Source organism: Myiozetetes cayanensis, unplaced genomic scaffold (genome assembly GCF_022539395.1).
Source record: "Myiozetetes cayanensis isolate MyiCay16 unplaced genomic scaffold, myiCay2020 scf1, whole genome shotgun sequence".
Taxonomy (NCBI): Eukaryota; Metazoa; Chordata; class Aves; order Passeriformes; family Tyrannidae; genus Myiozetetes; species Myiozetetes cayanensis.
In genome coordinates, this window is record NW_026086604.1 from 115,256,896 (window position 1) to 115,270,353 (window position 13,458).

The following is a 13,458-nucleotide window of genomic DNA, read 5'->3' on the forward strand; positions in this document are numbered from 1 at the left end:
CTGTGAGAAAGGAGAAAATGCACAAGACAATGACTCATAATTTTCGAAGATATATCTTGAGGGAAATGCAAAGATGAGTAACAATTACAGAATATGTTTATTCTATGCAAGAATGGCATCTTTTAAAAATTACAATTTATTTTTTTTTGGTTTAGTACACCTGAAATATGTGCGCAGGTGAGTTCTTATAGTTTAGTGATGATCAATAAATATATCAAGTTGGGACAAACAAGAAATTATTAGGTTATATAACTATGAATGGGAGGAGAAAGCTACATAATGATTAATTGAGGCATTTATTTCTGTCCCATTATATTCTGCAAAAAATTCTGTATGCAACTGACACAACAAAGTATGCATTTTGCAACAAGATGCATGGCTGTCATTAAGTCTATGAATTCTATAGCATGCTACTCAGCGTAAAGAATATACCATCTGTAAGCTTTAGGTTATAACAAGGTCACATATTTGACACAATTTTGTATTCTAGGACACAGGAAGTTTCCAACATCTGTGGTTCCTATTTTAGGGGTCAGTCTTGAAAATATAACATGGTACTTTAAATGTACATGTCGTTCCATTGCCTGCCTTCATGTGTTTTTTAATTACTTTTTAATAAACATGCAGCATATAGAGCTACCTTTCATTCCTCTCAAAGAAGTGGACATTTAATTCTGTTCAGAGGTTTCAAAATTATTACAGCGTTTCAGGATGATCTGATTCCAGGTCATTATGTTTTGCAATCTAAATCTTTCTTGTTTATGTGCAGTAAATTGAAGCCATCTTAAAATTTTTGGTACAGGTATGTAGTGAATAGGCACATAAGAATGTGTCCTAACATCAGTATTTTGGTTTGCATCATTATTTATCTTTTTTAAAAAAGCATGTTAAAACTGTGCTTGTAAAAAGGAAGGAAAGTTCTGGGTTTGTTTTCTTTCGTTTTATGGTGCTCGTGTACAAGTATCAGTATGAGTTAACTAAAATGTGAGCTAAAAATGTGTTCCGGGCATTTGTATGAAATCAGTCTCTCTTTTTTCTCTGAACTCCCCAGGTTTAGTAAATAGAGTAGTAAATAGCATTACAGTGGAGCACATTTGCCAAAATGAGAGGCGAAGTCATCTCGTCGGGACAGCTAATACTTCATACGCTGACTGTTTCTGTAATAAGTAACTTCTTGTTCTATAGCTGGACCTAGGTAGCTACTCTAAACAGAATGGTGAAGCAAAATATTCAGTCATAAATACTGTAACTGAATATATTTCCAAAGTCAAGCTCAAACTATAGCTATGTCTACAGTTCTTGATTTGATAAAAAAAGTTTTTCTTACAAATCCGTAATAGAAAAGTTTTCCACATTTCCTCATTTTTTTATTGCTGATAATATTTGAGCTTTGAACAGAGTTCGGAGTTGTGTTACAATAATTTTTAACACATTTTCAAATAAGATAAGTTCATAAAGTCTTCTCTTTATTTGATGAAAGGGAACATAAGCTCAAGCCATCCAATGATGATAATCATATTTCAATAAACCGCCAGGAAATTTTTATTTTAAAAACCTTGAAACAATAGGAATGATAATAGAGCTCCTAAGATATTAGGGTATAAAAATGTTAAAAATAAGCAATTATAATAATACAGTACTAAAACCATTTGAAAGTTTAGAAATTATGCAGATTCTTTTATACCAACACATTCAGGGATGGGTGAGAAGTTGCTGGTTTGGGAATTGAAGGATTTTTTTCTGTGCTCTATTATGATGCTCTCAAAGACATGATTTTAAGAAAGTGTTATTTCTGCTATACTTTTCATTTTTATTTTAGTTTTGAAATCCTCTATTACTCAAACAATGCATTATTCAATTCTCCTTGAGAATTTAGATTATCAGATTATTGTTTATATATTTTAGAGATTAAAGATACATAATCATGTACACAGCCATTCTCTAAACTGCTCTGTTCAGTTTTACATCACTATCCAAGCAGAGCTTTGTCTGTAGGTTGACAATCCTCACAAGCCACTTGTAGGATTGTGTACCAGAGTATCTATGAGTTTTAATAAATTATTTCCTGTGTTTCTTTGGAAAAATTAATGCAAAAAAATATTTTTTTTTAACCTGTCAAGTGAGAATCATGGATATTTACTTTTGTTTTCACCACTGTGGATATACATGCAGTTGTTGATGAAATCAGAATAGAAGGAAGACTATAGTGCAAAAATAAATGTGTTTTATGTACTTCCATTCAAGAAGGACAAGAGTGAACAAACTGGAAGACCTGTCTGTATTTTGTAATTAATTAAGTAAATTAATGTCGTTATTGCACCAGGAGCTAATTTTGACTGATCAGTGTTAGTATTTTTATCATGTTTCCTCTTGAAGACTAGGTATGACCATTTTAAGAAAATAGTTTTTATTTCTAAAAGCACTCTCAGTATTTTGAGGGAAATAAGAAGCCACAATCTCTTCTTAGAGGAACTGATTAGTTATTTTCGTTATAGTGCAAGATGTTCATATTATCTATGTTTAACTCAGTTTAGGCCTACTTAAGAGAACGTGGCCATACATAAATCAGGGGGAAATAGTCGCACCCTTCCAATCTTAGGAAGTTATCTGGGTATAGGATCAGTGACACCAAACATTTAACTCTTAAGAAATTACATGTGTTAGTAAATTAGGACTTTATTGAGGACAGTACAGTGAGTTTTCAGGTTTCCCACCACTATTATTGCTGCTTTTATCCAGGAATGGTTATTGGACCAACAGAGAAATGTGAGTCTCTTCTAAAGCAGAAGGGACAAAGCAATTTGATGCTCCCCTGGGCACTGAATGACAAATATTTATCAAAAGACAGTAAGATTGTTTTCTCTGTGTAGAGGAGTTTCTCTACTCCTTTCCCTAAAAATACCAGTAGCATTCTTCTTTGGGGAAGAAAGAATTTGTGGTTTGCAATAAAAGTTGGATCCACTAATGACTCTCACTAAGCTAGTGAATGAAGGAAAAGCACAGGTAAAGAACCACCAAGCTTTTTATGAGGCAGCTGAACACAGTGTAAGTGAGATATTTCACCATTGAATTTCAGCACTATCCAGCTATTGCTGAGACTGGATAAATTTGTATTGCACAGAATCTCCTTTCAGAAACTTCATCCTATGGATGATTCTTAGAAATCCTTTTAACTCTGATATTCAGTTCTGGTTTAGTGGTATTTTCTCTATACTTTTTAAGAAAACTCCCACTCTGTTGTATAATATTATACATTTTGTCCTGATGAGACAATAATCACAGAATGGTTTGGGTTGAAAGGGACTTTCAGAGTTTATCTAATCCAATCCTCTGGCATGGGCAGAGGCATCTTCCACGAGTCCAGATTGCTCAGAACCCCATCCAACTTGACCTGGAACACTTCTAGGGATGGGACATCCACAGCTTCTCTGGGCAACCTGTTCCAGTGCCTCACCACCCTCACAGTAGAGAATTTCTTCCTTATGTCCAGTCTAAATCTATCCTCTTGGAGTTTAAAAGTATTGGCCCTTGTCATTTCACCACAGGCCCTGGTAAAGACTCTTTCTGTGTTTCTTGTAGCCCTCTTAATACATTGAAAGACACCAAAAAGGTCTCCCTGGAGCCTCCTCTACTCCAGGCTGAACAGCCCCAAATCCCTCACCCTGTCTGCATTGGAGAGGTGTTCCAGTTCTGTGATCACCTTTGTGGCCCTCCTCTGGACTTGCTCTAGCCAGTCAACATCCTTCATGTTGGGGGACCCAGGTGGGGTCTAACAAGAGCAGAGTAAAAGGGAGAATCACCTCCCTTGACCTGCTGGCTTCGCTGCTTTTGGTGCAGCCCAGGATAGTGTTGGCTGTGAGCACACTTGCCTGGTCATGGGCAGCATGCGGATCACTCTGAAACAAGAGGTGTTTCAGCAAACACAGCATTCCCCAGCAAATAGAGCACTGGCAATAGTGTTCTCTGCTATAAGATTTCTACATGAAAAGGGAGCAGCTGAATATGAGGGGAAAACCCTGAAGATTAAAAAAAATATATATATATAAAAGTTATCCAGTCGTCCTCTCTATAGTGCTGGAGTTTTTTAACTTCTGTTGGGTAGCAAGGTTTTTTGTTAGGGGTCAAGTCTGCGCCATTAAAATGAATTAGTTTTTTAAATATTTATTTCTCTCTATACCTGTAAGACATCAAAGAACTCTTCCAGGAAAAATAAAAGATATTTTTAATCCATTTTACATTGCCAAATAGCACACACACTGATCTGTTCAAAAGAGAAACACGTTGGTCTTACTGTCTACTATTTATAAAACTATTTAGCATTTAATATCAATATTCACTGTTTTTATTTGCTTTGGTAAAAAGGCGTCATGATCATAACTGCAGTTCAGCATCTTAAATTTGATTTACATGTGAGAGTTTGATTGGGTATGTACTATGTGGTGCTCGTATTATACTCTGAAAGAACTCTGACGGAGCCCATTGTACTGTGTTCATTATGCCAGCTTTGTGACTTCAAGAAGAAAAAGCAGGTACCTGAATATGAACAAGAAAAACAAAGGGTAGGAAAAAGAACAGGCAGAACAGATAAAGAGTGAGTAGGATAAGTGAGTGCTTTACAAATGAAAGCAGATGTATGAAATTACAAGCTGTCGGATCAGCAACGGAAATGAAGATGATAAAGTGGTTCCTTACACAGATTATAATTATTCATTTTGCCCAGTCCTGCATCTTTTCCCCATAATCCTCTTGTTGAAGGAGGTAAGGTGCAGGAGGATATGAGGCTTATTCACATGAAAGAAAAAAGTAAAACATTTAAATTTCTCTGTCTGCAAAATTGTCCTTTATTTTGCCTTTTATTGATTCAAAATAATTTTGTGCTTGCAATGACCCTGATTAATTAAAAGTATTTGTACTATAGGTAACGTTCTCAGAATAATAAAGTTTGTTAGAAATTTATTTACAATTACTATTGTTGAAGGCTGTGTTCATGTTGCAGTGGAAGCATCATTAACAGGCATTGCTTTGACAGCTGTGGCAGATGGATTGCCTGGATTTAGATGGTGGAAAAGAAATGAAGTAGTTTACATAGACCTGCTTGAAAAGATGTCTTTAATAATTGCACTCATAATTAGATTGATTTGGGGGAAAAAAAAAAAACAAACAACCAAGAAGATGACAACAAGCAAAAAGCCATAGAGTACACTTACATAGATTCAGATAAAATCAAGCAAAATTACAACAAAATTATAAACTTCCTGAATAAATGAAAAAACTCTGAAAAAGTTAATGGTATTATATATTTTTAATTATTTATGAAATTAAAATGTAGTCTTTTCCCTTTTTCCTGAACATTTTGTGAAGTTTCTGATTTATGAGAAAACAAGGAATTGTAGACATAATTTTGTGTATGTGTATGTATGTGAGTGTGTGTGTATTTATATATGTATATAAGAACAACATAAAAGATAGATATTTCAGCAAAGACTTGTCAGAGTGGGGCAAAGTTATCATAAAGCCATAGCCACAAATTATCGTACTTAAATTTAGATTTCTGTAGTCATCCAATGTCTGAAAAGTCAGTGTCCATTTTGAAGTGCAGGACTAGTTTTCAAGCTCCACTGACTGTATTGCCCTGACCTCCACTGACTCGGGCAGGCTTTAGGGGCACATTTAGGTGCTTTAGGCATCTAAATCTGGAGCTAAATGTCTATAACAAAGTCATAGGTTTAGTATTTTCCTTAATTATATTGGACCAAGTGTAGTCATGAAGCTTGATTATGTAGTATCTTCTTTTACTCTCAGCACTGCTTGAGTTCTGAGAGACCATGTGGGAAAAGACAGCTGAATCTGAACTGTAATGAATTTACTGGAAAAGGTAGTAATGCAATATCAAAATAACATAGTAATATTTTTTCTCCCTCTCTCTCTTTTTTTTTTTTTTATTTTCATTGTAGTGATTTCAAGTAATTATCAGACCTGTTTGGGACTTCTGATGCATTACCCACCCATTGGAGATGTTCACTCCCTTATCCTAAGAGCACTTTTTCTCCGAGATCCAAAGGTGAGATTGCTTGCTCTGTAAATATAGGGAATAAATCAATGTAATAAAATGTTCTAAATGCTATGAAGTTAATAACAACCTACATTTTGGGTACTAAATGATAGTTCAAGTTTCTTCTTACCTAACAAAAGAGCTGAAAGAACGAGTTGGTAACAGAGTAGAAACATTCCTTTACTCTTTAAAGGACATTTTACTAAAGTTATCCAGGAGCTCTGGTAACTGCAGATGTTTATGCTCTTTAAAATAACTTTGCTTGGTATTCAGCACAGACATCTTTCATGATGAAGTATACTTTTGAGGGAAACAGTAGTGTTACTATATAAAACCTAGTAAGCTGTATAGAAACCATCATGCAATTTTATCTGAAAGATAAAATTCTCGTGGGATTTCTGCAGATTAATCACTGTTAATCCTTAAAGCACCACTACACATAGTTATGTGATGGTTTTCAACTAAAAACAAGAGTCTAGTGTTAGAGCCTGTAAAGATTCACATGAATAAAATGTATAAATTCATAACTTTTATGTCACCTATTACTAGAATACAGTCTCTGATATACTCATCTATAAAAAAAAAGCAAACCTCTTGCTGTTTTAGAATGGCATATGTATGTGTGTGGGTATAATATACAGGAGACACCCAGAGTAGAGTGGATAAAGTGCTTGAGATGAAACTGTACACTGTAATCTCTGCATACTCAGATCTTTGGCAGATAGCAGAATTTGTGCTGCTGGTTTTGAACTGTCTTTGTACACGTCCCATTAGTAGGTTGCCAGTGTAAAGTCTGATTTCCCTCATCTTCTTGATGCACAACATCTTTGAAAGCAAGAAATTCATCACTTCTGCACTCTGACTGCCTTCTGCAAAATTTCATTCAGTACCAGTATTTACACTCTTATGGATTAAGAAAAAAATTGTCTCTTTGTTTTTTCTGTATCAGTTTTTTGCAGAAGTCTGCATCCTTACAGATGCTTTCTTCATTCCTCTCAGGCACAAAGATTTCTTTAATGATGAGAAGTAAAGTGTATCATGTTTTCAGTATGTAATAAAGTTTCTAACATTAGATCTTAGGAATCTTTCTTAAGATTTTGGCAGCAGTCTGTGAAATCAGACTGCCCAGCATTTATTTATGTACTTTCTTAACAAAATATTTTTTAGAAGAAAGATACAGCGGGAGGAATATTTTGCTAAGATGTCAAACTGAATTCAATATGTAATCTGTCATTTATTGAAGAAGATATGTTAAAAGATAAAGTAATTACTAATTATTCGGCTGTCCTCCAAAACACACTAGGCAATATAAAAGATATCAGCTGAAGGGGGCAAAAATAAACAACCAACTTGCCACAAAAGAGGCTTGATCACTAATTAACTCCTTATGCTCTTGTCTCCAACAGAATGAAGTTGTCAGGCTCATAAGGCCTGGTGTTCTATTAATTAACATTCTCAGGTGTGCCTTGAACACCTTTCAGAAAAATACTGGATGTAGTTCCTACTGTGTCTTTCCTGTAGTTCTCCCTTTGCTCAGGTGACTGAGGACTTAAAGCTCTTTAATGCAAAGTGTGGTCATTGCTTTGTCAATTTAAGTGTGATAAATTGCAATTGTTCCTCATTTCTGAGCTATACTTATCTGCTTGGGAAATACTGTGAAAGTTAGGAAGCTGTGATTTCCAGAGGATGAAGAGACCTAAGGGATTTCAACCACCTTTCATTTTATGTTGGGTCTTTGGGTTGAGACTCCATAAAAAGATCAGGACTTCTTACAATAAGGAAGTAGAAGTGTTCTAAAGGATCACTCTAAAATAAAAAATAACTCTGGTCTGAGAAAGAAATATATTTTCAAGACTGTGACTTGAGTACCTTTTTCTTATGTTTTCCTAGGTATGATTTTAAGTCTCCCATATGAGCTTGTTTGTTCAATTAATTTTTTATGTTTGTTCAATCCACTTTTTTCCATATTTCTGTAATAGAAGTCTTGGTATTCTATAACACCAATGCATAAAAATTTTGCAAGTCTGTCAAAATTTTTCATTCCATGAAAGGAAAGGGAAGACGTTTAACAAGGCATCATGGGTGCTGTAGGAGTCTAAGTTGGTGCACCAATATAAGTAAGAAAATTATAATACCCTTTTTTTGCTATCTGCATGAAAATAATTCAGTTTATCCTTATTCCAGATAAAAGGAGATAGGAAGAAATGACAAAGAGATTTTAGTTAGTAGTGTAACTTGTAAGTGGTGATTAGCAAGTTCAGTGCTTAATGATTTTTCTTCCTTCTTTGATATTTTCCTGTACATTTCTCTGTCACCAGCTTCTGGTTTCTAATAGGAAATTACATTTGGTTCAGTGCAATTTTATCTCTCCTTATCCAGGGCTGAATTGTTCTGTGTGGCATTTCTTCCAAGATTTCACTTGGGTTTTAATATGTGAAAGCAGGGAACTCTTCTCTGGGAGACTGTTGCATGGTCCAATGGCTTATTTCATTATTCGTTGAACATACCAAGAATGTTTAGTGTTGTTCCAAATATCTGAGGGAGGCCTGCTCTCTGCTCCTTGGAGCTTTAAATCTCAGCTGGACAAGAAATGCAGTTTAGAAGTCATGGCCAGGAACAAACAGGAATCTGCCTCTTGCAGGTTTGCTAACATATATTGTCTTTCATTTTATTTTTGCAGCTGGGTAAATGCCAGAAAGTCTTACACAGGGAAGATTGTGGGGTATTTGGACCAAGACAGATAGGTAGTATGTACATAAAACTGAAGGGTTCTTAAAGAACAATCTTGTTGTAAATGATGAAGTAGATAGATGGACCTGATACAGCCTTTCCATCTCTAACTTCCAATTCTGGAGATAATCTGGGTTTGCAGATCTAGTAACATCTATTATTTCTTTCGTTTCCTTGATCTCACGTAACAGGTATCTCCTTCTTCCTTATTTGTGTTATAGTCTATCAGGAGAGCTAAACTTTGGCTTCATGAACCTGTCACATTTTGTTTGCTTCTTTTCACTGCGGTCATCACCAGGAGAGCAACCGAAATGTCAGCAGAAAGCTATACTTAAAAGATAGGAGGCTTTTTTTTCTTACAGATGGACAAGTACAATTTCTTGACCTTTTGTGGAATCAAACCTTACCAGAAGTCTTAGCATTATCCAGTATTAAAAATAATATGAAAAGTAATTAGTGCTTGCCACTAACTACTAAACCCTAATGCTTGCAAGCAGCTCTCCTTTTCACTTTGTGAACCCCAGTTGGCAGTTGAGATGAGGGGACATTTTAGATATCACATCTCTGATATTTTTCACTGCCACAGAAAAGAAATACACATCACTGTAATAGCTGAAAACAAGTTAATGCACCTGCCTCTGAGGGGGGGCCTGAGAGATACTAATTTTGCAGGCATGAGTATGGATCGATGGAGAATAATTGAATTTCAGCCTTTTCTGCATTTGGCTAGCTCCATTTCTTAGGAAAGTGTGGAATGAAAAGCTCAAATCAGTGTTGTTGTCTTTGCATAGGGTGATACGTTAACCTGCTTAGCAGAGTGTTTGTTTCACATTTCTAATCTTTGAACAGATAATTGCCTCAATTATTTATATTAAAGTAACTTCTATGCACTTACAGTCCTTCTGAATAGAAAAGTAGAGCTTCTTATGGAAGAATGGGCTATTAAAAGTATGTATATATGAAATGAAAAAAATAAGGGAAGGTTCTTTTATGTATATCCAAAAGCATTTACTGAAGGTGTGTGTCTGCATATTTAATACACCATGAGTGGCTCATTTTCTTCATTTTTTTTCCTTATCAAAACCACTGAGCACTGTTAATTTTCAAAGCAAAGGCTGCGAAATTAGGAAGTAGAGATACGGAGATAGGGCAGTGGAAAAATATAAAGTGATTAAAAAACATAGTTCTAACTAGAGTTGTTCAAATAAAAAAAAAAATTAAAAAAACCAATTAGAAACAAAAGTCATAGAAAATGTGAACATATTGTGTTCCTTAAATAACCAGATGTTCTTTCCTTCCTGAAGGCAGCCAGGGCTAGGAATAAAAGGTTTAAAACTATTGTTTTAAGTTAACTGTGAATTTTGAAAATCTGTTTTCACCCTTTAGCAAATAAAATTCTAATACAGCGACATAAGCAAAGTAATTTTCATCTTTGGGTGTTCGTATTTGTATGTTTAGATATGTTGAAGTGTTAACCTTATCAGAATGACTTATTGGAAAACTGAAGCACTACACAGAATATTATAGTTTTGCATCGCATACTAAGAACCTGACAACTGTGCTTTGTCTCAAAGTTTATTGTATTTATTCTTAGTATTCTTGTAAAATAAGCTTGCTTTCAGATATTTTAGCGTGGTGAGTTACCCTAGTCGTTGAACAAGCTAGTTAAGAGTTTAATTCAGTGGAGACAGCTTTTATCATAAGCCATCAATTAAAAAAAAAAAAAAGAAAAAAGAAAGAAAAGAATATGCTTGGTTGATGGAAATTAATTTGTTGCTTATGCTAATAATATTCTAGTTACTGCTGTTGATATTTTCTCAACATAGTATTTTCAACTATTTGCTGACATTGAAGGTGGCTATATAATAATATAAAATTTTAACAAAATCCATGGAGAAGCATACATGACATTTCAAAGAAGTCATATTAGTTCATCGTGACTGAAATTACAGGTACTGCCAGAAAACTTAAACAATAAAATATGGTCATGATCACTCATCTAACGATTAGTTGGAAAAATCTGCATTCTGGCTTTTAACACTATTCACTATCTGAGCAATGTGACAAGGAGAAAACACATTGCTGAAATTTTGAACCGAACTCTTTGTACATTTATTTTCAGCTGAATTTTCTTCTTAAGTAGCTGCCACCGTCTCAGAGTTTTCTCCAAGCTGGTTTCATGTGCCTGAAAGGCTGTTGAGTTTCACTTTCTTCTTCTTCAGATAAATTCTTTTCTATACACTCATTAACTGAGGTGCTGCTGCAGAGCTGCAACTGTCCTTTGAACGCTGCCGTTATGTCAGTATTGTTGTTTTGCCGTTTGTGGCAGGAGAAAAGCAGGTTTGGGGTTGTTTTGTTTGTTTGTTAGCATTGTGTGTGCAATCTGGCATTAATTGCCTCTCTTTAATGACCAGATTGCAGCCAATCAGAAGTCGGGATCTGGCGCAGTTTTGGGCATTAGCAGCTCATTAATTTGTACCTCCACGCGGAGGTACCGCTGGGGTGCAGGTCCATTTCGGTGCAGGGGTACCAGCAAGGGGGGAGGGGGACTCTGAACAAACATTTTTGCTTTTTTGCTTTTTAGTTTTGATCATGAAGAATGTGACTGATATTTCAGAAGCAATAATACATTAGAGGGGTTAGATGCATGAAAAGTAAGTTATGAGGAACCTGGGATAATGAATATCCCAGTGCACTATTGAGTTGGCGGTACAAGTAATGTCACCTATACAAAGTTGCCTTGACATGGGATATGACTGATAAAGGAAACAAGGTTTTCCAGAAAAGCTAATATGTATCTCTTTATCTGGGAGACAAGGACTTTAGAGAAAGAAAAAATAAATGCACATACTTTTCGGTGATTCACGGAGAACTTCTATTTGCCTTAATTTCTGTAACTTTAAGATCTTCTATGTTTAATGCATGGTAGATAGATTTTTATGAACAAAAATGTGTCACTATCTTCAACTCAACCTCTGGTTTTATAACCACATTTAATTCCTGTAGGGAACTCAAGCATTTTGATGGTCTAGCATTCCCATTTGCAAATACAATAAGGTTGGATGTAATCGAAACACCTCACTTTAAATAAATCAACATACAGTTGATTTATTGATACAATTTTTTTCTGTAACTGCATGCTAAGCTTTTTATTGTGGGCCTATATGACTTAGAATTGCATATATTTTACATGTAAAAGCCATGATACTAACTTGTTCTTTGTTCATGTTCTTAAAGTCAGAAACTTGCGTTTTCCAAGAAGATAGTCTATGCTTTTTTTAAGAATTATTGATTTAAATATTCAGTTATTGTGTGTCATTAATAGAATAAGGTATGACAGGCGGCTAAGAGTTTAATGATAAATTACTTGGAATAACCATGTTGCCATAGTACCACACAAAAATAGTAAGTGTACCATGAATTAAAAATCCGCTTCATTTTTGTAAGTTTGTTTCAAAACCTTCATCCCCAGTGCACCTATGTATTTTAAAATATAAAAAGGCTATGTGGGCAATACTCGTAGTACCATAATTTTCTCAACTCTCTCAAAGTTCAGTGCAATCTCCACTGATATGTTAACCATTTAATCTACCAACCATAAAACAGACTACTTCAGACAACAGACAACTTGTATGCCACAAGCAATATTTTCAGGAAAAAAACTTGGAAAGCACTTGATTAGTCATCTTTTCAAATGAGAAACCTTTCTAAGTCGTTCTCATTCCCCACTACCATATGTAACACAGTAGTCATCACTCGAGGGAGAAACCTGATCTCTTAGATTGCCAGTGGTGATGCAGTTCCCAAGTGTTGCTCTCTCCTTAGTGTTGCATGCACAGGCCACTTTTGTGGTTAAGAACCCACAAATGTTGTATCCCTCTATGTTAATTACAGCCATTACATCTAAATTAATAGGAATGTGGTGGGAAATAATACAGAATAAAGCCAAGTTTGCAGAACAGTGACACCTCTCATAGTTAAGAGAAAGCTGTGCCACAGGTAAGATGCTGTAGAAGCCAAGGATTTGTCCCAGCTCTGTGTGGGGATGAGCAGGATGGTGCTGTAGGGCACTGCTGGCAGTGAGAGCAGACCCCAGCAAGGTGACTTTGTTGTTCTCCTTGCCTCTCTTGAGTAGGCCAGCAGCAAGGAGAGCCATTGGCCTTGAGGGCAGGGAGGAGTGGGTGCTGTGGCTGGGGATTTCTGGGTGAGTGGAGAGGTGCAGAGTCCTTCAGAGATGATGGCTAAAGGGGACTTAGGCACCATTGCTTCTACTTTTGGCTAACATCCAATAGCAAGTAACATACACATTTTTCAATAAATAGTCAAGGCAACTACTTGCTAATCGGTCATTGGGCCAATTGCAAATACAAATAAAAAAACAGTGTTTGCAATTTTAATCATCTCTGATGAATTCCCAATTATGCCTTTTATCAAGGTGTCTTTTCATATTAATCAGAAGGCATGAGATGTGGCAACATCAGATTCGGGACAGAGGGGCAAGGGGGGAAAACTTGGAAATAAGGAAGGAATCCTGTGCTGGTCAGCATTCCCAGTAATATTCACTGGGAATTCATAAGCTTTGTCACGATAAGGGCAAGTACTTTAGAGAGGCAAGATGGAAGAGGAAGTTCTCTTTGGAAGCCAGAACTTTTAAATTGTTCCTTCTGTTTGAGCAA

General features: G+C 35.6%; 1 protein-coding gene across 5 annotated transcripts in view; it reads left to right on the forward strand.

Moving 5' to 3' along the window:
- Window positions 1-13,458, forward strand: part of TBC1D5 (TBC1 domain family member 5) — a 315,237-nt gene that overhangs the window by 235,909 nt on the left and 65,870 nt on the right. For all 5 annotated transcript variants that reach the window (XM_050307600.1, XM_050307606.1, XM_050307620.1 and 2 more), the window contains one exon: window positions 5,955-6,061. In XM_050307600.1, coding sequence (XP_050163557.1) covers window positions 5,955-6,061 — 107 coding nt within the window. The remainder of the gene's footprint in view (window positions 1-5,954; window positions 6,062-13,458) is intronic.